At 43.3% G+C, this 23,656-nt stretch overlaps 2 protein-coding genes across 4 annotated transcripts in view; one reads left to right on the forward strand and one right to left on the reverse strand.

Annotated features, from left to right (window-relative positions):
* Window positions 1-9,679, reverse strand: part of pex14 (peroxisomal biogenesis factor 14) — an 84,645-nt gene extending 74,966 nt beyond the window's left edge. For 2 of the 3 annotated variants that reach the window (XM_035382050.1, XM_035382049.1), the window contains exon 1: window positions 9,525-9,679. In XM_035382050.1, coding sequence (XP_035237941.1) covers window positions 9,525-9,560 — 36 coding nt within the window. In that variant the 5' untranslated portion in view covers window positions 9,561-9,679. Of the gene's footprint in view, window positions 1-9,354; window positions 9,465-9,524 lie in introns of those variants that run through there. The other variant, XM_035382051.1, reaches the window with a different exon arrangement.
* A 282-nt stretch (window positions 9,680-9,961) lies between these two features.
* On the forward strand, window positions 9,962-21,826 carry dffa (DNA fragmentation factor, alpha polypeptide). Its single transcript, XM_035382052.1, has 6 exons — window positions 9,962-10,429; window positions 11,530-11,688; window positions 14,060-14,217; window positions 14,797-14,986; window positions 17,187-17,314; window positions 19,738-21,826. Exons 1-6 carry the CDS (start codon window positions 10,336-10,338, stop codon window positions 20,065-20,067), a joined length of 1,059 nt encoding a protein of 352 aa, XP_035237943.1. The 5' UTR covers window positions 9,962-10,335; the 3' UTR covers window positions 20,068-21,826.
* The last annotated feature ends 1,830 nt before the right edge of the window (window positions 21,827-23,656 follow it).

Consider the following 23,656-nt stretch of genomic DNA (forward strand, 5'->3'; position numbering starts at 1 on the left):
TGTGTACATCTTCTATGATGAAACTATCTACACACAACATTTATAATACACTAGGCAGCATAACGAGCTCAGTGCTTTTACGGTGTGTGAAATATGTATGCTCATTTTTTAGGTTCACATGCTACTAATAAACAGCATAATCACTAAATATAAATTTAAAAGAGACCAAGACAGGTGAAAGCAGAATGAGAACTTGAGTCACGTCACAGGGCCATCGAGGGCCCGGCAGTCAGTGGGGGAGGGCCGGCACTGCGGCCCAAATTTTGTGAATGACATCTTAACGTTGTTAGCAGCACAGACACACAGATGTAATCTGTGCAATATTGTTCTGCGCACAACAGGCTGCGTCTGCCCCAAGGGCCTGGTCCCGGGCCTGTATCCTAGTAACAGTCCCCACGGCGCACTGCCACTGACACTAGATATTGTCTGGGGAGCGCAAATCGCAGGTGAACCCAGAATTACATACAGAAGTTGTTTTTTTTTTTTTTAAATCCCATCTGACTCCATTGTGCGAACAGAGGAAGAGCCACTGCCCCTGTCGAATTGAGCGATCGCCCTGGCAACCTCATAACAATCCATAAGCACCCTGCACATAAATGCCCAACGACCTCCTACGGGCCATACCCTACACTGCAGCAGCCCGAGATTCTTTGAACGCTTTAGGATTAGGTTTGAGTGGCTGAGCAGAGAAACCCAGACCTACACAATCCCAGCCATAATGTTTACTACCACACTGCCCTGGTCCCGTGCTATAGCATTGTTAACAGGATCCATTATGGGAATAGGCATTATGGGGATTCTGCTGCAGGGAGAAGAACTCAAAATGGAAGATAAACAGAAAAATGGCTGCCACAAGGGTGCCTCCATACCACAGTAACTCTCCCCTGTACTATAGCACCAGCTCCTGGGCTGCTCAAACGCTTCTCCATACCACAGGAACCCTACCCTCTACTATAGTACGACCAGGTTCTGGGCCTCTCAAACACTTCTCCATATCACAGTAATCCTCCCCTGTACTATAGCACCAGCTCCTGGGCTGCTCAAACGCTTCTCCATACCACAGGAACCCTACCCTGTACTATAGCACCAGCTCCTGGGCTGCTCAAACGCTTCTCCATACCACAGGAACACAACCCTAACAGCACCAGCAAGTTCTGGGCCTCTCAAACACTTCTCCATATCACAGTAACTCTCCCCTGTACTATAGTACAACCAGGTTCTGGGCCTCTCAAACACTTCTCCATATCACAGTAACTCTCCCCTGTACTATAGTACAAACAGGTTCTGGGCCTCTCAAACGCTTCTCCATATCACACTAACTCTCCCCTGTACTATAGTACAACCAGGTTCTGGGCCTCTCAAACGCTTCTCCATATCACAGTAACCCTTCCCTGTACTATAGCACCAGTGAGTTGTGTGCTGCTCAAACACTTCTCCATATCACAGTAACTCTCCCTTGTTCTAGGCCTATAGCACCAGCCACTCAAACCCTCTCCAGCCTGACCGCAGCTGGATGTTTTTGCCTGCACGTGGGGGCGAAGGTGGTGTCTTTGATTTCACCAACTTGTCAGATTTCAGTCATGAACCTGATTATCGTGTCCCGGCTGCAGCGCAGAAGAGGGAAACACGACCGCAGACAGAAAGGCCACGGCAGCCGGAGGCCTTCTCAAGTGTTCTTCTGCCCCGTGCTACCACTCGGGTTGCAAACGCTGGGGTGAGGGGGGCAAATTATCAACGGTGGCGCAGAGAAGCCCGAAACCCAAGATGGAAGCGAGGGGAGAGGAGCCGTACTGCAGTTTTACCGAGAGATTGCAGGCGGCGTTACGGAACAATAACTGAATAATTAATAGCTGTATCAATCATTGGGGGGGGGGGTCACAGGTTTCAAACGGCCACTGATACGTTTGCACAGAGGTTTCTTCATATCCGGTTTGGTTGTCCTGCTGTTCACACTCGTTTTCGTATGCACACATGCAAATTAGGTGATGGCAGCAGAAGACAGCAAATCGACTGCAAACATTTCCAGCAGCCATACTCTGTCCTGCTGATAGAGACCGCCTCCAAGACTATTTTTATTTTTTTCCAGTAATTTCCTTCCAAATTTGCTTGAACACAAGCATTGCCCTAAAAATTAAACTAAGCACACAATTTTTGCGTGAATTCACCAACTGTTGTTATCTTCCATATTTTGGGAAATCACCCACCATGATATTCCTGGCAAAGAAAAGTGAGACCGAAACATAGGCTATACTCAGGTACAGACGAGCATGTTTGCTCCACTAAAGCAAGCAAGACAGGCTCACACAGACTTCAGTCACAGGAAGATACTTCATGTGTAGGACGAGACTGACCAGCAGGTGCCGCTGGTGCGCAATGAGATCTTGTCAAACTAGCTGGTATTAGCTCTCCTTCCCAGGGTGACAACTGCACAATTCATACCCTGTAGAGGCTGCTGTTGTCAGAAAAGTGACGTGAGGGTCATTTTGCTATCATAGGAAAGTGACGCAGCTGAGAATTTATACAATTTCATAACCTGCAATGGCTTGCACGCAATGCAAAATGGACCCAAAAAGACCGTGGGCCCCATCCATACACTGGAATAGTGCCTTAACAGACACCAGAGCGTGGGGCCCATCCATGCACTGGAACAGTGCCTTAACAAGACGAGCCACCCAGCAGCACTGCAAGGGAAGCTCCCATCACAACAAAATACTCTTTGTTTATACTGAATTGTGTTACAATACCGGTTTAGGCGCCAAACCCTGCTCTAATGGAAAGAAAATTGAAATCGTTCAAATTCTTTGCGCCTTGCTGTTGGAAGTCAAAGTTCCATAGATTGGAGACACAGCCTTCTCCACCAACCACCACAAAGCCTTGTACACACCACACATTCAGGCATTTAGCACACAGCCTTATCTAAATCAATATGCACAGCTCACATTCTATTACATACAATCCATTTATACAGTTAAATATTTACAGGAGCAACATACCCTGCGTAAATGTAAAATGCTGGGGCCCTACCTGGAAAGAGATCCTGCAACCTCAAGAGTTGTGGCACCCATAATTTTACCTAGTAATAACGCATTATGTCCACAAGTGTTATTTAAGTGGGAATATTGCACAGCACACACCACTGATATAGTACACAGGTTTTTACCTGCATCTTTATCCACAATCAGGAAATACAGTTGTTAAATCTGTACATTCATTTTTGTTTTTGTTGCTGCATATGAAACGGGGTGATTTACTTTGCTAAATCTCAAAGACACTGTGTTTGGATAAGATGTTTGTTTTCTGCCTCCCACCAGGTTGATGACTGATTAGACGCTGTGTGGCATAGGGCTGGAGGTTCGGAATCAATTTCAGACGCATGCATCGAGTGTTTGTTGAAGACAAATACGCCAATAGCTAAAATTAACCATGTGGGCAGGTAAATTGCTATCTCTCGGGTATTTACATTTCCAGAATAAAATGAGTTTGCCTAATTGGGCTTCCTGCAGCGATCAAAATGGAGTGGTTCAGTCTGATATCTTTACGGGAAAATATCACTTCCAGAATGTTCCACTTAAACCGTTCAGGTTTTTTCCACAAGAGGTAAAAGCTTTTGGGCTTTCCCTGATGGAAAAAAAAAACAGTCTGCCTGTTCAACTGATTTTTTTTTTTTAAATCACTATCACTTGATACTTATCAACTTTGGAATTCTTTTTTTATTTATTTATTTATTTTTTTATCTGGTACAAAAGTACTCTGATTCAGTTACAGAGACCTTTCATGCCTTATAGAATAAACACTGAATTACAGAAGCAGTGGGTTATTCCAAATCAGGTAATGTGAAGATGGCAAATATTGCTCAGGGGATATAAAGGGAAATAAAACATTGTGTTTTATTACTTTTTCTATTTTCACTGATATGAAACTTAAAATATAACAGATTTATATTTAATAGATGCAATATACATCAGCTTTTATCAAAGCTTACAAAAGCACTGGAACATTTACCTCTGACAAAGATGTTTACATAAATGAAATGTCAGGTTTTACATTAAATATGGGCTAGCCTTAGCTAAATTAAACATTTAACTTTTAATTAATTGGCCATGACTGACAGTATCAGTGACCTTGCGTTTTACTGTATTAAGTGATCGTATCTATGACCTCTGCGCTCAAGTGAGTGACAGCGCAGGTAGGCCTCAGGTGTTTCTGTTCAAAGCTGACCCCCAGTCCACCGTGTGCTGGGCGACCTAGCGTACCGCAGTACGCTAGCCCATTGTCCAGGCCACTGGGGAGGGAGAAGGCCTGCTAACTCTACGCCGTCATGACAACATCAGCGTCTGCCCGCCAGCACGCCAGACACGCATGCGGATTCAGTCAAACACTGTCATTTTGTTTGTTTACTTATTTATTCATCGACGACGACAACAACTCGCGTCAACACGGCAACGGGCGAAGATGAAATCCCACGGGCGTGAGGTAAGGGTTCTCATTAATAACAGGGCTGAGCCTTCTCAAAATCACCTGGACGGCGGGGGGGCTGCCAGCCGGGCCAGTCTGCAAGGTCAGCTGGAAGCTCATAGCTTAATCCAGGAATCTCAAACTACCACCCTGGAGCGCAGCGGTGTCTGCTTGCTTTGTGGGTTCCTTCGACCGACACAGCCAGTTTTGACCACAGGCAGACGACGTGGGGGATTCTCCAGCTGACCGACGGCCCCGATCGAGCACGCAAGTGCCGAAACGCAACAAAAATGGGCGGACAGAGCAACCCCCCGGGACTAGAGTTTGAGATGCCCCGACGCAGACGTAGCGGACTCAAGCCTGAGTAATTCCTGCGTTCGATGGAGACTGGGAGCCCTCGGTCCACAGCGGCAGGACACGGCTGGCTTTATCACGCCAGCGTGAAGAGGAATATAAGTCAGCCAAAGTTACATTACATTACAGGCATTTGGCAGATGCTCTTATCCAGAGCGACGTACAACAAAGTGTAGTTTGCTTCCTGCGTCGCGGCTACAAGGCCAAGAGTCACGCGCAGCCCCTTTCCTACCTATAACAGACCAGTGTTTTGTGGAGGTTGGGGGGGTACAGCAGTCATCCACGAGGCACAACTGGGGAGTTTTTTTTTTTTTTTCATTAAAACTTTTTTTTTAATGAATAAAAAAGTATCACAGATGAAGCACAGGCGATATGAAGATGTACCCCAAAACGATTACTCTCGACAGACAGTTCATAACGACTGCCAAGACACTAATGAAAACGTCTGCTGTCGATATTTACCACCTAATGGACAGCATATTGTTTCCCTCAATGAGTTAGTGGTGCTACAAGAGAGCAGAGAACTGATGAGCAGGACCCAAAACTACAGCAGAACAGCAGCAGCCAGGGCTGGCAGCACACAGCCATTCTAATTGGGTATGTGTGCTCCTTTAATAAACATTAGCCACATTCTGGCTAGGCAGCTATGGGCTAATACATCATCAATGATAACACGCTCACAAACAGCTATTGTGATGTGCTGCACTGTGCATGTGGATCTACATCTACATATAGGCCTAATCAACATCAATAGCAGCAATCTTTTTCTTTAAAACAAAAAAAAAAAAACCAAGGGCTTCATTCATATCAGAGTAATAATCAGCACAACAAACAGAATTTCATCCTCCATCATATGGCAGGAGAAAGGGTCTCTGGAGGATGTGCGTTGTGACGGCTGCAGACTGAGCCCTACAGCCCAGAAATCACCCGCTAGACTCTGGGTTATGACATCACTCATCAGCCAATTACAGCTGCCCTCATCCGGCTGGTTCCTGGTGGGCTTAACGGAGAAATCTACCCATAATCAATTTTATAATAAAAATTTTATTCAGTTTTATCAGTGTGGGGTTTCACGAAGCACAGCTCAATGTACATCCGATTCAAATTCACAGCAGCAGAAAAAAACAGTAATATTTTAATATGAAGTAGCAATAATAGTCATAATTTCTTAGGCCTCAGGCACATCGCTCAGCGCGGTAGAGACACACACGTGACCTTCATTACATCTGCTTGTACGCAGACAGCAACCAGACTTAATATGAATATCCCATAATAAATACAGACCAGCAACCATTTACAGACATCTATGGGAAGCAGCACTCCATATTCCATCCCCTTTGTAGTAGAGGGACTAATTCATTAGGAAAGTATTTCAGCGATGGACCCCAGACCTCAGTAGACTTGTAATCAGTGTCTCTTTAATCTGGCACACAACCGCTCCATGGGCACGACCTTTAAAACTATAGCCTAGGCTATACCATTGCACAAAAGTAGGGGGGTTTGCCCTCAGTGCAATTAAACTACATACACTTCCCAAGAAAACCCTATTTTTGTACGAGTTTGAGATTAGTACAGTCCAGGGATATTTCTTCACTCAGAAGTTTAAGCAGGAATATCCCTTAAAATTACTTTCCAAAAGTAGTCAGTCATTGGCCATTTCCAGAAGCAGCAGACGTACTGTAGATGCCAACCTCCTGTTTTACATTTAGCACAGGAAGGAAATCTGCTGTGGAACAAATTTATCCAGAATATGAGCAGTTATATGCAATCTATGAAATACAGTATTTTACACTGGGTTTCTCGGACCTATAATCAGTTTTGTAATATATTTGACTTCATCCTTATTGCAGTGCAAATTCAGCAGCATGCAGGCCTGCAAATTATTCGCAAATATGACAATTATTCAAGCTAAAAGATATAATCATGGCAACTTGATGTTTCTCTAACTAAAACACAATCCCCCATGATGCATTTCTCTCTTCAACACAAATAAAAAACTGGCAGTCTGGGACAGGTAATAGGGAAAAGAAAATTTAAAAAGAAGGATCACAGACAGTTCATTTTGAGCAAAATCTAAAAAATATATATTACTGCCATTGCAATGTAAAGTGCTTAATACATCAAAGACAACTGCGCATATACGCCATTAGACCCTCACTGCAACAAACTCAAAGCGAACGCATAAAATAGAAAACTAATGGAGCCATCCATGCATTTTTGCGACTCCAGCCTGGCTCACATTTTTACGAAAATACACGAGTTGTGAGAAACGCACTTATTTTCCAGAATGAGATCTCGGCTGCCTCAAAATTATGTCTAGTAGGCCTAATTTATTTATTTATTTTTTTTATGTGTAGAGTATGGATAGCTACTCAAGATCAGTGAGTGACAGGCCTCTCCTCTGAAGGGTAGGCTAGCATTTTCAATGTTCAGGCCATTACTTTCGCCATTTCTTCATACCTTACGGTTTCTAATGCCTTGCTTTTGCTGACGAATAACTGGTGCAGTCTTTACACTTTTCAGATTTAGTTCTATACACACTGTATAAGGAGGACCGACACAACGCTTTGCATAGCATAGCCGAATCCGTACAGCATGCTCCAATTCTACATCAGGTCTTCCTCGCAAAACAGGACATACCACCATGCTGACATCACAATCAGGAAAAGACCAATACGCTAAGCATTAACCTGCCGACCCAACAGTCTTACAATCGCCAGTCAAAGATCAACTTTATGTAAATATTTCCCTAAGAGTTAGTGTTACGCAATAGACATCAGTCATTCAGAGGACATGACTAACTTCAGTCTAGGAACAAAAATGACATTCCGAGGGATGGGATCTCTTGATACAACCAAATGAATTGGAAGAACACCACCCATAGAAAGACACAGCCAACAATCTGACTGTACGTCAGAGTGATAGCTTGAGCCTTTAAAACATGCTTATGAAAATAACGTTTTAATAATAACTGTTAAAATAACAGGGTTTTTTTCATGCACTGTTCTTTTACAGCACTTCGAATTTAAAGTAGGCTACTACATAAGGAGGACTATGAAGTTCATACAGCCCGATTACACAAACATGTTCACAAATTGCACGTGCACAATAGCCGAACGGTAGTTTTAAATTTAACGCGTGAATTTTTGCAACACAGCTGCGTGAAAACAGGGCTTACAGAACATGGACAGTACATACATACATACAGTATTGTATTTCATAATGTAAATATGGTATTAGTGTCACATAGAAGTTTTTTAAAGCAGCTATATTTACATTTGTGCATTTAAGAGATGCTACCATCCAGAGTGACTTACAAAGATTACTTTTTTTTATCTACACTCCATTTATACAGTTGGATTTTTTCTTCAAGATATTCAGGTTAAGTACCCTACCTAGCCCAAGGGTACAGTATAATGCCAGTAATCCAGCTTGGAATCGAACACACATTTGAGTTGCAAGCCCAGTTCTCTCTCCATTATCTTGCACTGACCCCAAGGAATATACTAGTCTATAAGCTTGATTACACATTCAAATGCCCTGTAATTCATAATGCTCCCCCTCTTAAAAACATCTGACAACAAATACATCTGAGCTTCAACACTTCAGTGAACAGTGCAGGAAGTTATAGCTTAAATGGGCAGAAAATATCTAGAACTATGTTTTAGGCCAAAAAAAGTCAAATACGAATACATATCTTTCTTGTATAATCACAAACGCTAAAAAAAAAAAAAAAAGCATAAACAAAAATCAATGCCATATACGGTAGGACACCATAGGCAGAAACAGCTTCATTCGTAGTTTTACAGTTGTATTGCCATTTTCAGCCGGGAAATATGTGGACGGATGTGTGCTTTCATACAGGCCTACTTTAAAGTTATTAAGTGTACTGTCTGCAGGATATGGACCACATCAAGCGGGGGCCAAAAAAACTTGAAACGCGTAGTCTAACTGGCATGCCAGTCCTGGAGTATTCCGAATCGCAAAAGAATGAGAATTAATTCACGTTGTTCAATCAACCCGCAAAATGATGACGTTTTCGTTGAAATTACTGACGTAATCTACGAAAAAATCGTTCAAGAGGACAATTAGTATTTCGACTTGGTTAATTTGACCCTTCTGGATTAGCTTGTTAGCTAGCTATATAGCCGCCGTAAAGTTGGGAGGAAACTCGTGAGTCTGCACAAACAATGAAACCGCTTGCACAGCTAATTGAGTTTGCCAATACTCGTTGACAAGGTTTCCAACAAAACGTCTATTAATAAAATTATTCTGTCGAAATGCGGGGAAATTTTGCACCAAAAAGAAAGGCTTCCCCGTTGTTTTGTTCACAATATCGACTGCGGCACTTACAGCAGGTCAGCTTGCTAGCTTCATATTATGTCACATGCTTCGATGTATTTGCACCCCAGAACAAGAAATTTCGGCTAAAGCGCGCATGTTGCATTATCTATACAACTAGATTCCTCTTCGCGTTTAAAAAGAACCGAGACACAGCTATTAACACACCGGTAGAAATGTTTTGCAAAGGTATTTGGCCTGCACCTGTCAAGGGACAAAACTGGAGAAGAAACCGTCTGAACTTTTGCACACCAACAAAACGCCAGTACTGCCCTTGTTTCCCCGTGGTGAGATACCCTTTGCAAAGGATGGGCCGAAACAATATGTACGACTTAATAGTGAGAGAAAGCGGAATTAAAGCGTTGAAATGTAACCTGTGTCTGTTGTTCAGGTTGCTCAGAAGATGCCATTTTTTCCAGCCTGTACAGACCTTCCCATCCCCTAGATCGACTACTCTGGGCTGTGCAAGGCACATTAATGAAAAGAAGAGCAACCGCTCGTTCTACCAAAGATTTCGTACGGACTACGAGACAGCTAACTTTCTAGCAAACTCTCTAGAGCGTTCAGCCTCGCGTCAGGAGAATCCAAACTATACAGTTTGAGCCTCTCTAGGAGTTTGAAAAGGGTTTAAATTGCTATTAAAAATAACGGACAATAGTATTTTAGATTACGAAACGCATCTGAAGAAACCACAAATTAACAATCAATAAAATGAAGTCCAGACAAAAGCTTTCTTGAAAGTTCACAATTTTCATAATCTCGATAGGCTCCACCCTATATCTACAAGAATCCAGCGACGGGTCTTGCTCGGTTTGCTTCAATAAAACTTTACATTTGCAGTGTTTTTATTGGCCCGCAGTAACGAATTTTCTTGTAGGAGTACTATATTTTTTATTAATGTTTGCGACGATAAACGAACAGCTTGTGTGATCCCATAAATATCAATTGTTTTGAATTTTTTTCCAATATTTTGCACACCACCTGTTCCATTTCTTTTAAGTTTAGCCTCCCTCATGTAGCCTACACTACACTTCCCAGAAGTCCACACCATCTCTGCGTCGCAAGGACTGAAGTATTTGATGGAAACAGTGTCTGCAGCTAATGGTTTTTGAATGTTTCCATTTTGTAACAAACATCTTTTTTCTTGTTACTTGCCATTGATAGTCTAATTTAGATAACATCGTAATGTCAGAATTGAAACCTTGCAAAGTCTGCAACTACACTCGTCAAAAATCGTATGGTTTAGTGGTTCAATGTTTGGATCAACTGAAAGAGAAAGGTAAGTGGTAGCCTACATATTCGTTGTACTATGTAGCTACATCGCACTTTAAATAATAACGACATTCTGCTAAACTCATTCATTCTACAAGGCTGGACACAATAAGGGAAGCATTCGGCTAGTTTCGATCCACCTTGTTCCAGCGCTGAATTTCCGATATACATGTACTGAGGATCGGATAATGTGTGGGGCTCTACGAATTGCTTTAGCCGCCCATGTGATAAAGGATCAGCATGTAAAAAAGCGTATAGGAACCCTGAGGTCTCGTAGCTACATTGTTAGCAACTCTTAAAATGCTTAGGATTTCTTAACGCGATTCATCTCAAGTTATGAAGTCAAAATAATGTGTCACGTACAGTTTCATATGTAGTGTACCAGTACGCAAATGTGGATAACAACACCTGGAATTCCGCGCAGTCGCTTTCACGTGCACAGGCATGCCGGGAGCGAGTTTGACAGATGAGCTTTCGAAGTTATGCGCCCCTTTTCATTCTAAGAATGTTGCCAACCAGGCGTTGTCCTTTAATCCTATCTATACAAATGTCTGAACTAAAATATGACGAGATACAAATAATTTGTAGCCTATACTTTAAAAAGAGTACAGGCTACAAAGTTTATTTATGAAGAAATAAAAATTTATACAGTCCTCTGTAATTGTTAATAGGGTAATAAAGTTTTAGCAGATAAAGAAAAAAAAATTAGGCCTTGTTCGGTGTATTTTTTTTTGTTTCTGAACATTTGCTTTGATGGAACGCTTAAGCCATTTGTATCTTCTGAATGTGTCTGACTGATGTATTTGAACAAGTTAATTTATTTATTTATTTGAACTTTATGTTTTTGTTGAATAGCTTTTTTTAATGTTGGACTATATACAAATCTTGCAACCAGTTTATCACTGCCTGCAGTATGAAGCGTGTATTGACCTGAACTGATGTGGCTTGGTAAACCAACATTCCTATCAGGAAGTTATGTAATTATTATGCCCCAAGTGTCAGAAAAGTGGAAGAAAGTCTTACACACTTGTGTCTATTTTCCTCATTGTTCTCCTAAATGATTTTGCCGAAGTTTAACTGAACTCACTGTTGCTACTCCACCTGCAGGCGTTGAGTCCTTGGGCTTCGACCCCGCGACCCCAGTCACAGTGGTGCTAGAGGAGGACGGGACCATTGTGGAAGATGACGCCTATTTCCTGTGCTTACCCACTCACACCAAATTTATGCTTTTGCACGATAAAGAGAAGTGGGCCCCCACCACTAAAAGTAAGTCCAGTAATCCGCCCAACAACACAATTAAAGCTTGACTATTGACTGGAGATTTGTTATTTACTATTAACACGTAAGATTAGATGCAGTCCTGGGAATTCTGTTTTACAGCGTGTTGGGTTTTAACGTTGGATCGCAAGAAACAGGCGCTACAACCTATTTTCCTAAATAAAACCAGACTGGAGTGCTTGTCCCACAGCTGAGGCATCCGTCCAACTGCCAGTTTTGGAGAGGACTTGAATTACATACCGTTTTAGGCAGATACTGCCAGTCCCAGATTTCTGTTCCCTCTGCAGTCCAGCAGCTGAGCTGCTGAGTCCCTGCAGCAGAGGAGTAGACTTCTTGCTCCGCAGGTTCAGACAGGCTTCAGACAGGTAGCGCTGGGCTAGAACAAAAAACCTGCACCCGCACCAGCCCGTTTCTGATAAGATTGGACATTCCTACTCTTCAGCAGTGAGATAAGGATTCCCCAAAACCTTCCTTTTCTTGGGCGATGTAGCAGAGCACCCTACTGGACTGCCAGTCACAAGTGTCACGAGCACGTTTGGGATGGGATCCTGGACCACGGGGCATGTGACTGCTTTGAGAAGGAGTTCCCTAGCTGAACATGCCCGTGTCCCAGATCCAGCTCTTCAGGGGTGACACAGCTCGTTTTTACTGAGCGTGAGATGCGTGTGTATGCTGGTGAATATTGTCAGGATAATGTCTGTGATCGAAATCTGGGTCACATTACAAGGTTTTTCGTCTCCGCGAATTGAAACCTGTGCTACGCAGTTCCATACCGCTCGTGCCGATGGGTGGATGTTTTATTGCTTAAGTAACCCGATTCAGAGAAAGACTGCGGTGGCTCTTAAGTAGTACACGGTAGTCTACCGCAGTCTGTAGGTCCATAACTCAATGCTCGGACCACTACACCGCATACTGCCCTAAACAGATTTACTTTTTTACACTGATAGACAGTAATTGCTTTGGACCCGTAATTCCCAGTGTCACTCTGGTCGGAAAGACAAAGGCATTAAGTCGTTGCTGATGCACAATAAACCCCTCTCGTTGTATGTAGAGAAATAATTTCCATAAATGTAATTTGAGTGTCTGTATCGTCGCGCGGGCTTCTGTTTGCGTTCAGGAGACGTCAACAGGGCCGCGCAAAAAAAAACACAATAATCACATCAAAGTGCGGATGAGAAATCATCTGGTTGAGGGGGGATGAGGTGCGAATTAAATTTTCTTTTTGACTTTGAAATTTTCTTGAGTGACAACCTAATCAAGAGGAGCACCATCCTGAGATGTTATGAATTATGTATCGCTCCCCGAGGCATTTATAAATATGAAACATCCTCTCACTCGGCTGCGATGTGGCTGTGCGTGCGTGTGTGCGTGTGTGTGTGTGTTTGTGTGTGTGTGTGTGTGTGTGTGCGCGTGTGTGTATGTAGGGGGGGGTTAGAATCATTTAAAAAATGAGTCCCAACACCTGTTGTAAATATTTGACAAAAGCACCAACTCTGCCTGTGTTTTTCGGAAGTTAGGAAGACAGCAGGGGCCTATTCTGGGTCCTGGAGCTCTTTCCAGCCTGTTAAATGCTCCTTGAAGGAGCTAGGAGTTAGGAGGCTTCCGAAGGATGCTTGAGCAAGGAGGCACGAGTGCATCCTTTGCAGAAGTATTTTTTCAGAACGTGTGACGTATAAATTATCAACCTGTGGATCCACATCTCCCCATCTGCCACGTCTGTAATTTACGTGGCTTTAAACTGACGCTGGACTGAACAAGGACGTTCCATTTGCCCTTATACACCTTTCCTTGATCCCTCCATCCTTGCGTCCTTTCCTTGCTTCCTTTGCTTGTGTCCTCCGATGGGTGGAGCAAAGGAAGCAAGGAAAGGACACATGGAAAGGATACAAGGGGGTAAAATCAGCAATTGGAAAGAGCCCTTAGTTTAGTATGCCACTCAGTCTTCTGGGTCCCAAACACTCTCTAATGATCAAAAACTATCTCTACCAAGAGAGGAAAACATGGAGGAAGTGTGTGATGAGCCCTTCCCTGGTTTTATACTGACAATGTGACAGGTGTGCACCTCCCACTCTCCTTGATCAATAGTGAAAAGCACATCATTTGGCGGGTGAAAGCGGCTTTCTTTCACCGCAGGAGGCAATCGCCACACTTTGAACTCAGTTATCTGTACTAGCGTTGTGTTCGTATGCTGTGCTTTGCCCCGTGTTCTGGTCTGCATGTATCTGCAGATCTATCTGTGATGCGCGCTAGATAAAGGCAGAATGAGTGAGTAACTAAAACTGAAGTAAGCCGCCCGGTGGCGGCTGCTCCTCATTACACCGCGTGGTTTTCCCCTCACTGCCCGTGTGCCTCCCCGCAGTCGATGGCGGCACGGCCTGGCTGACCAGGGAGTCCCGCGTGCTGGACGAGGACGTGCTGGACAGCGCGTTCAGCGCCGCCGAGGACTGGCGCAGCCTGGCCGGCAGGCTGAAGCAGGACCTGGCCAGCATCATACTGTTCTCCGAGGCTGAGCTGCAGGTACCACCCCCCACCCTCCCGACCCTCCCCCCCCCTCCCTGTTCTGGGGCCACGCCCTCAGCGTCTACTGTGCTTTGTGCACTGTGCTAAGCTCACTGAGTTATTAGAACTGCGGGAAGCTTACCGTTAACAGGTTCCGTGGATAACTATGGGAAGCTGCCCATTGGCGCATGAAGCCGGTTCATGGAGGCCGCCATGTTTGACTGTGGGGCTTTTTGGAACCAGATGTGCATGTGCACTGGGTAGCTAAACATGAAGGGATGAATGGGAATGAAAAAAAGTTCTGATATCTTCTTCTGTGGGGCTCAGAAAACAAATTAGTCCCAGGAGAGCAATTAGTTCAGTGTGACAAACCTTTTGAATTTAAAAATACTGTCCAAAATGGTATAATTTAGTCAGGATAAATTCATAGTTCTGAATGGGCTTCAATGGGGAAATTAGCTTTTTGGTACACGAGGCTTCATGAACTGCAGAACCTCACCTGGAGTTTGTGAGCTTCAGGGGGAAGGTCAATCCTTGGTCCCCTGGGTCAGCGGCACAGAGGAGGTCATGTGACGGGCGTGTGGACGTATGTTGCAGACCCTGGTGGACGCGCCCCGTCCCGAGCTGGCCGAGGCGCTGGGTTTCGGGGAGAGCAAGGCCCAGGCTCTCCAGGAGACACTGCAGAGGGTGCTGGACCGTCGGGAGGAAGAGAGGCAGTCCAAGGAGCTGCTCCGCCTCTACCTGAAAGCCGTGGAGAAGGAGGACAGCCAATCAGCCGGCCGGGAGGGTGAGATGCAGCCGCCGCCCAGCCAATCACACGCATCGACCTTTTACCTCATAGGCGGAGACTGAGAGCGCGGTGCTGAATGGAGAATGAGGTCTCATTAACTGCTTCAGATAAGTCAGTCTGTAATTGACATGTCTGAAGCAAAAGGTTTTTGCTCTCTACAGGAAAAGGCATTGGTTGGTTTAAATAAGTCGCTGATTGACTATGGCAGTTGACCACTTTTCCATGAAGCGTCATTGTCTTGTCACTGTTGTCTAGCTAAAACCGGGGAAAGCAGGGGCCCTGATGACAAAGCAATTGCACTGGTTCACGTGCAGATTAGATCACGGTTGAAGGACACAGAACAGTCTTCGGCTGTCACTCATGAGCTTATCGAGAAACGTAGCTAAATTGTCAGATGGGGTTAATTTTAGGGATAATTAAATCATTAAGGCCAGAAGTTAACGTTGGGGCTAATTACGCAAGAGGCATGAAAACCAGAAACAGACATGGCCTACATGTCCGATTTAGAGCGATCCAACTTTTTGACTCCGAGATGTTATTGCTCTGCATGGCCACCAGATGGAGCTGGTGAATTATATATTGGGGAAGTCTCCAGGGGCCAAGACTATTGAAAATGTTGTGCAGAGATTATGTTGCGCTGAGTAGACCACAAAAATTTTAAATCATGCAAAAAATGTGTCCCATGTCATTACTGAGTCTAATGTCCAGATCCAGATGATAATTGTGTGCTTATTGATTTTTGTATTACATGTCTGTATTAAAATATTCCAAATTGTGCTTACTGAAGTCTTTGATTCAATAAGTACAAAATTGTTAGGAAATATTATTGTATGGTTTGAGCCTGTCTGCATATTAGAGTTGGTAAAAAAAAAAAAAAAATCATTCATCATCAATTTCATGAAATGGCAATACATATGACATTCCAAATAAATGGAATTTCCTCAGCTGAAAAATAATTTTGATACATTATGTATTTCCATATTTTTCACGCTGGAAGTCCAAAGTTTTTACTTTGAGGGCAATTTTCACATAATTACAAATTAACTCAGATCTCTGGGAGAGAGAGTGAGTGAGTGAGGGGTAAAATTTTGCGTAATGTCCGAGTCTGTCAGGAAACCGAGTCATAATCGTATTTTGTTGGGAGAGGATAGAAACAAGATGTTATCGAATTTTGCTGCATTCCACCTCGTTTTGGGGGGAAAGTGAATCACGGCTGGCTGCACGCCTGACAGTGATGAATGGCAGTTTGTTACACAACAGCCGGGGCTTCAGACAGGGGAGCAGGAAATGGCATATCAGCACACATGTGACATCACCTATTGATCGGAGGTCATGTCAGTCATCTTACACAACTACATTTATTTATTTATTATTTGTTTGTTTGGCAGACGCCCTGGTCTGGAGAGCTAAATCTCAGTTTGAGCGCGTGCGTTCGACAGTGTTGTTCCTCGATGTACCGTTACGGATTGCGGCTCTCGCAACCCGCAACACGTATGACGCTGAGAGCGGTGTTAGATCGCAGGCAAAAGTAACGGTTTATTTACGAGGGCTATGATACGAGGGTTGTAGCATGTACACAGCCCACGCCATGACCCGCGGCCAAAAGGTCTGGTATGAGGCAGGAAAGAGATGGGAACGAGAACTGGCACCTAGCCAATTAAATAGACGGCGTCGCAGGTGCCGCCAATTATCCGGTCCCCTCTCGCAGCTGGTCCGCACCTATTTGGGAGGAGCGAGGCGACAGGAAGGGGAGAGGGGCGTGACAACACAGCTGGATATTTACATATTTAGAGAAGCAATTCAAATTAAGTTTCTTGCGCATGGTCTCCGTTTGTTCTATTTGGCCTGTGCCGAGTTTGAAAGAATAACCGTTTTAAGCGTTAGATCCATTGTTTGAAGTATTTAAAAAAACAGTGAAAATGTAAATGTCCACGACTGTGTAAAGGTTAAAGCCTTTTGTTTCCGTCTGCCATTGGCTTTTTCTCGTTCTTATTATTCCACTGTAAAGAAAAAAACGACTGTCCTGTGAGAGTCAAGTTCAATTCTCTCAATTTTGAACATGCACAGTCAACGGTGTCCAGTCCTCTGAGTTTTCTGAAAATAAGTAAAGGCCCCTTCTTTTGAGCTATGTATCTGAGTGTCCATTTTATTGAGACGGCTCTGCCTCTCTCTCTCTCTCTCTCTCTCTGCTCCACAGGAGAGGAAAATAAGGAGGAGACAGACGGAACGGCGGCGGTTTCTTCCTCTGTGTTCAGTGCAAGGACTCTTATGGTCCTGAAGGGGAAAACCAGCCCTGAAACCCGCCTCTCAAACGAAGAGCTTCAGGTTAGTAGAATTCACCAGTGGGCATGTCACGCAGTACTCTTCAAACTTTGGATTAGCATGGATCCATCGTTTGCTGTTACCAGCAGGTGTTCACACTTTAATCTTTAAAATCCCACTGTGATTTCACTGATCAATCAGTCATCTGGCTAATCAAATTGTGCTTATTGTTCCTAACACAGTCAGTTAGTTGGCTACCCTTGAACGGCATTATTTAGCCTACTGATGAATTGAATAGAAATAGTGTGTTTTCAAATTCTGTCCACAAGGTGGCACTGTCCTTCTTTGCCTTTTTCATTCCCTAACAGAATGATGTATGACCATATGCAAAACAAAATGGTTTTTTTTTTTTTTTTTTTGCTTCACATTGAAGCAAGCCAGACCATATTCATGATCAGAGCAATCTGGACCAAAAATCTGACGTGTCCAGGCAGACTGATGTGGTGGGGTAGAATATTTTCTAATATCAAATTTCTTCCCTAAATCAGCAGATGGCTTTTTTAAAATGAGCTTGGTCTCCAACTTCTGTAAGGTGACCATAAAATGAAGACAAACTCACTGTAAAATGCGCAAGCCTTGGAGCATTGCAGAGAAACTTTCTTCCCTTCACATTTTGGTTTATTACCTGAATGCATTCCTGAGTAATAGTAATAGTTTTTTTCTCCTCTACGTTATTACAATATGCTTCTCTCTCACTTCACTGAAGGGGTGTAATGGCTGTTAAGTGAACCATGACATCTTCTGCAGCTCATGTGAAAATGTTACCTTGGGCAAACTGTACATGTATTAATAGGGAATCAATTGGGCTTGGGCAGTGGTTCCCAAACTAGGTCCTGGCGGTCTCCTTTGTATGCTGATTTTTGTTCCAACCACAATCGCAAACCAATAATTTTAATTAACAAGCGACTAATTTTTCTTAATGAGGTGCTTTTCATGTTTAGAGTGATTATTTACCCTCTTACACCGTATTAAGTCTGAAGTGGTCACAAAATAAAATTCCCATGTTGATATTGTGCTTATTGTGCTACATTGCAGATAATTACATAAAAAGAGGTTTTTTGGTCGAATGAAAGAAAGAGGTAAATCAGTATGCTTCTAATAAGGTTGTTGTTGTTGGTGTTTAATCTCATAATCATTTCATTAGATTTATGAACACAATGCAGGTTTGAGTCATTATTATCATTTGCTTTGTGTTTGAATTCTTCATTATCTTCCAGATGGTTAGTTTTAGTGGCCAGGTGTCCACACTTTCACCAGTTAGGAGCCTACTGATTCCCCTCAGTCTTTTATTATAAGTTTGACCTTTGTTGTGCAAATGTTTGCAACGTAATACAATAAGCACAACATAAACATGGGAATTTTATTCTTTATGGCACGCATAGCTAGTTCTGACATGCTGTGGCTTAAGAGGATAAAATAATCCCTCTAATCATGAAAAGCACCTAATTAAGAAAAAGACGTGTTGTTAAAATTCTGGGATTGTGACTGGTTGGAATGAAAACCAGCATACACTTGGGAATTCCTGGTCTAGATGGCATGTTTAGGAGTAAGAATTCTAATTTCTGTAAGATTAGAAACCAAACTTCCCAATTCAACGGAGCAAGACTCACAGTCACATACTGTATAGTAACAGTCTGACAAATAGTAAGTTTTGGGTTATAGGATTTTGTCCATAAAACGTTTATTGAAGGAGAGTGTAATTTTTTTTACATTTTCATTATAATTACTGCAGCCCATTCTGTTCAAGCAGCCTTTTTCCATATTTCGATCATTTTGTTCATACCGACCAATAACTAAAAATGGTCCCTCCTGGGTACATAGATTTATTTATCATAAGTTTATCAAATACTGCATTTTGTCTGGCTGTGTTCAAGAATTGAGTGGGAAAGACTGCACACGGTCGCGGAAAACACTTTAATGGACGAGAACATAATTATTCTCTATTGTTCTCTGATGCTGAACTACTGAGATGTACGTTACAGCATTACAGGCCTGGTTGGTATCCTAATGCTGCTCTCTGCTTTCTCAGCGCATGCAGGTCTTTCTTGTTCAAGTCTTAAAGAACACAGCCAGGATTTGATCTTGTAATAAGGAAACACTAAAGTGGTCCTCTTACCTTATTATCCTTCATTAACCATGATTAATTAACAGTTAATTTTAATAAGTAATGGTGAATACATGCTAACCATTAACCATTAAACCGTTTCCTAATCCATTATCACTGAATGTGTGTGTGTACGTGCGTGCATTTGTATGTGTACGTATGTGTGTGTGTGTGTGGGTTTGTATGTGCACGCACGTGTGTGTGGCTTTGTATGGGCGTACACACGTGTGTGTGTGTGTATGCGCACGTGCATGCACACGCACACGCCCATGTGCGCACACACACGCTCGTGCGCTCACGCGTGCGTGTCCCCCGTGCGCAGATGGTGGTGAAGGAGGGCGCGGACGCCATGGTGACGGTGCTGGGCTGGGACGCGGAGAGGACGTCCGCGCTGCTCCGGGCCTGCGAGGGCGAGCTGGACAGGCGTCTGGCGCAGGTGCGCTCCCTGCAGTCACTCAGCGCCCGCTCCCAGCGGCCCGGCGCCGACGGCGACGGCCACAGCGACGGCAACGGCCTCGACGACGGCGGGGAGATCGAGGCCAAGCGCATGAAAGCCCCCCTCCCCAAAAGCACCCGCGCAGAAAGCAGCTCCGCGGCACCGCCCGCCCCTCAGCCGGCCAAAGAGTCGCCACCCCCCACAGTCAAGCCTTAGGGTCCCGATTCCGAGGAGCCCGAGCCGGGCAGCGCTCCTGAGAACTCCCATCTTTTTTTGTTTTTGCTCGTTTCTTTGCTCTTCCCAAAGCCACACGACTGCACATTTTCTCTAGATTTCAGGGGATTTTAAACGCATCTAAGGGAATAATGAGTGTATTCAGTGGCTTCACCAAAAAAAAAATTGTTTAAAAGTTCAAAGAATGATTTATTATCTAAAGAAAAAAATAATGTGCAGCTTGTAAATGGTAAAATAAGCAAACATCCATCACTCCTCGGTCGTCTTTTTGTGGTTTGGAGCAAGAGGTACTACTTTTTTATTTTTTTTTATTTAAGTAGTGCTTTTCATAAAACCAACAGTGTCTTCTCTCAGTGATGCTCAGTATAATTCCAGGCTAGCATCACTGAATAACGTAATGGGCTGGAAACACTAACGGCTACGTGGTCAGATTTGGAAGCTTTGATGAGAAGGTTTACCCGACATATTTATATTTCCATATTTTTTCGGTACTTAAATTGAGCAAAGTGATTTATCCATGTCTCCACATTTTTTAACCGCTGAACATCAAGACCAAGGCTCAGGCATTACAGAAGGTAATCTTGTGCCTGTCAGCAAGACCATTTACACGCCTAGCCTAGCTTCTCATCAGGGGCTGGCATGCATTGACATTTCTATTACTTTATTTTTCTTTGGGGAAAACCGCATATCTTAGAACTCTGTGAAGTGTCAACCACTCCTGACTCTCCTGTCATTTTTTTTTCTAAAGTAAAAGACCTATTGCTTTGTCATGGAGTAGTGTTCTGCTGCAAGAAAAAAAAAAAGAAATGGGAAAATTGGTTTGTCAAAATGGTCAATGCAAACTGAACTTATTTAGCTAATGATAAATCGCTTATTTTTTGTTCAGAAATAGGGACCTTTTGGTGGCCACTGTGATGGTTGTTTTTAGCCCAGTGTTTAGATGCTATAGTCAGGTTTGTCTGTCCTGTAGTAGTAGTAAGAATGCATGGCTTGTTGCACAGAAAGTAGAAACTGGCTCATTGACAAGTGCATGAGAGGGGTGTACACTGTTCAGGCGCAACGCTGCCAGTATGGGTGTGGATTCTGGTGACGCAATGGCAATTCCAAATGGGTGTGGGATCTTTGAAGGTGAAATGTCAGTCTCGATTTATTTTATTTTTTATTTTACTGGTTTCATTTGCAGTGTTTCAAAAGGACTGACGTTTGTCCACTCTCTACCCCCCCAGTGAAGCTCACTCACAACTTGTGCACCTTTACTGGACTTTAATGTAAATGTGTTGAGGAGGACTTATACTTTGATATTGCGTAGTCCACACGCATTTACCTGAGGGAATGCTAACCTTACAGTACGTCTCATTATTTGCTGTTTGCTGTTATAAATACACTGGAAGCTGTTTTTCGTGCCCGGGTGGAGACCTGAATTTTGCACGTAGGGTCACCGTTACTGTTCATCCCACCCTGCCAATAAGAGCACTGTAACGAAAAAAGGAGATTTTGGCATATCATGTTGAGTTTGGTGTATTCGTTTGTGTATTTTGGTTATCACTACGGCTGAAGATCATGTTGAGAGACTCGCTCGGGTTATTTTGTGTGCTGAGAAATCCAGGTGTACATTTTTTTTTTTTATGCCCGCACACAGTGTTAACGTCAGTGTCAATCAATTTTTAGTGCCTGAGTGTCAAGCTAGTCTGAAAAGGGACCAATGTGGGTAAGAATTGTATTCTGCGTTTACAAAATAAATAAAAAAATACATGTAAAAATCAAAAGTCTGAGTCACCTATTTTCATTCATTTATTTATTTTGACGGTTTTTTGGTGATTAACTGAAGCTGGTTTCCATCGACCTCAATTCAGCAGCATTCTTAACAATCCGAGACAACCCAACGCGTACGGAAATGTCATCTCGTACGACACACACACACACACGCGCACACACACACACGCACACGTCCATAAACTTCTGCGATAACAAACCGAAGCCATGTATTTTTAATGAGGGGGAAAGTATGGGCGCTTTGCGAGCTTGGCCCCTCGTTCAGAAGTGCATTATTTTGGAGCGGTCTTGTTACAGAGCGCAGGTCCTCCTGGCTGGGGGAGCGTGTTGTGATTCACCCTCTAATGAGACTCATTAGTCCTGATTGGTGCCCGTGGCTGCTCTCTTGAATGATCCACCTGACGTATGAGAAAGGCTTCGGAATAAGAATGTGGCTCTGGGTCCAAGCTGATTTGTCTCCGGGAGGAAGTAATGTTTTTTTAATCATGAATAATAAACGCCCCGTTTTAATGTTTCCTGTTGGATTCCTATTTCTGTCACCGTTGTTTAGGTAACTTATAATGAATTAAAAATGTTTTGTTTTTTTTTTTTGGTTTTTTTAAAAAGAGCAAGCGGTTTTCTTTGCAATGCAAGGTAAGGCTTGCGGGAGAAGGAGGCTATCCAGTGATAAATTGCATTGCACTGTACCAGAAAAATTTTATTTTTTAGGGGCAGCTTTAATTTATTTGGTAAAATGTCAATTTTCCAAAGAATCCTGTGCGTTCACAAACGATCAAGTTCCTGATAATGGGATTCATGGGGTGTGTATTTCCTGTGGGATTCTGGGAGGTGAGGCCATCAGGACCCAGAGATTGGCCACATTTGCCACTAATGCAGGTAATCGAGCCTCAGGACATGTCTTCCAAATGACATCCCAGTGTCAGTAGGTCTGCATAGAATGGTAATGGTGAGCACAAGTGGTTACAACTATATGTGGGGGGGGGGGGTTAATCGCACACAAAAAAATGCCATAGAATTACCCTTGGTGAAATATTTAGACTGCAGTGTACGGGGATTTAAGAAAACATCAAGATGCTGATTTAATCCGAGGGATGTGAAAGCCCATTTTTGTATTAAAAAAAAAATACATTTTGTGTTCATTAGGGATTTGTTAGAAATGCATTTCTGTTTAAAAAGTGGGACATTTTGTGAAATGAGGAGAGGATAATGCTCTTGCCCTAATTTAGCATGAGGCCAGCTAGGCTCCGCCTCTGCATATAGCCTGTAGCTTACGTCTAATGATTGAGGTGTGTGTGTGTGTGTGTGCGTGTGTGCGCATGTGTGCGTGCGTGTGTGCGCGTGTGTGTGCGTGCGTGCATGTGTGTGCGCATGTGTGCGTGCGTGTGTGCGCGTGCGTGTGTGCGTGTGCGTGTGTGTGTGCATGCGCGTCAGCACGTTCTTTGCCGGTTAATGTTCTTAGTCCCGACCGTAGAATGTAAAATGATGATTACTGATACAGAAGAAAATAAGGCAATATTTATCCTGGTAATGTCTTAAATGAAAACTAAAATTGTAAGACATCCGGCAGGTGAAAAACCCAATGTTTTGTAAGATTTCGTAATATTTATTTAGTGATTGTTTCCCACTGTGTGTGTGTGTAGAAAAGCATTTATTTTTTCACAAAATGTTGCCTTCCTCTAGGTCATACTCTTTCTTACTGAAGGAACCAGATACTTTTCTATCTCTGAAAGTGCTGCGTGGATGGCCTAGGGATTTAAAAGTTGAGTTTTCGCCAGAGGGAATCAAATTCACACAGACA

Source organism: Anguilla anguilla, chromosome 11, assembly GCF_013347855.1.
Source record: "Anguilla anguilla isolate fAngAng1 chromosome 11, fAngAng1.pri, whole genome shotgun sequence".
Classification (NCBI taxonomy): Eukaryota; Metazoa; Chordata; class Actinopteri; order Anguilliformes; family Anguillidae; genus Anguilla; species Anguilla anguilla.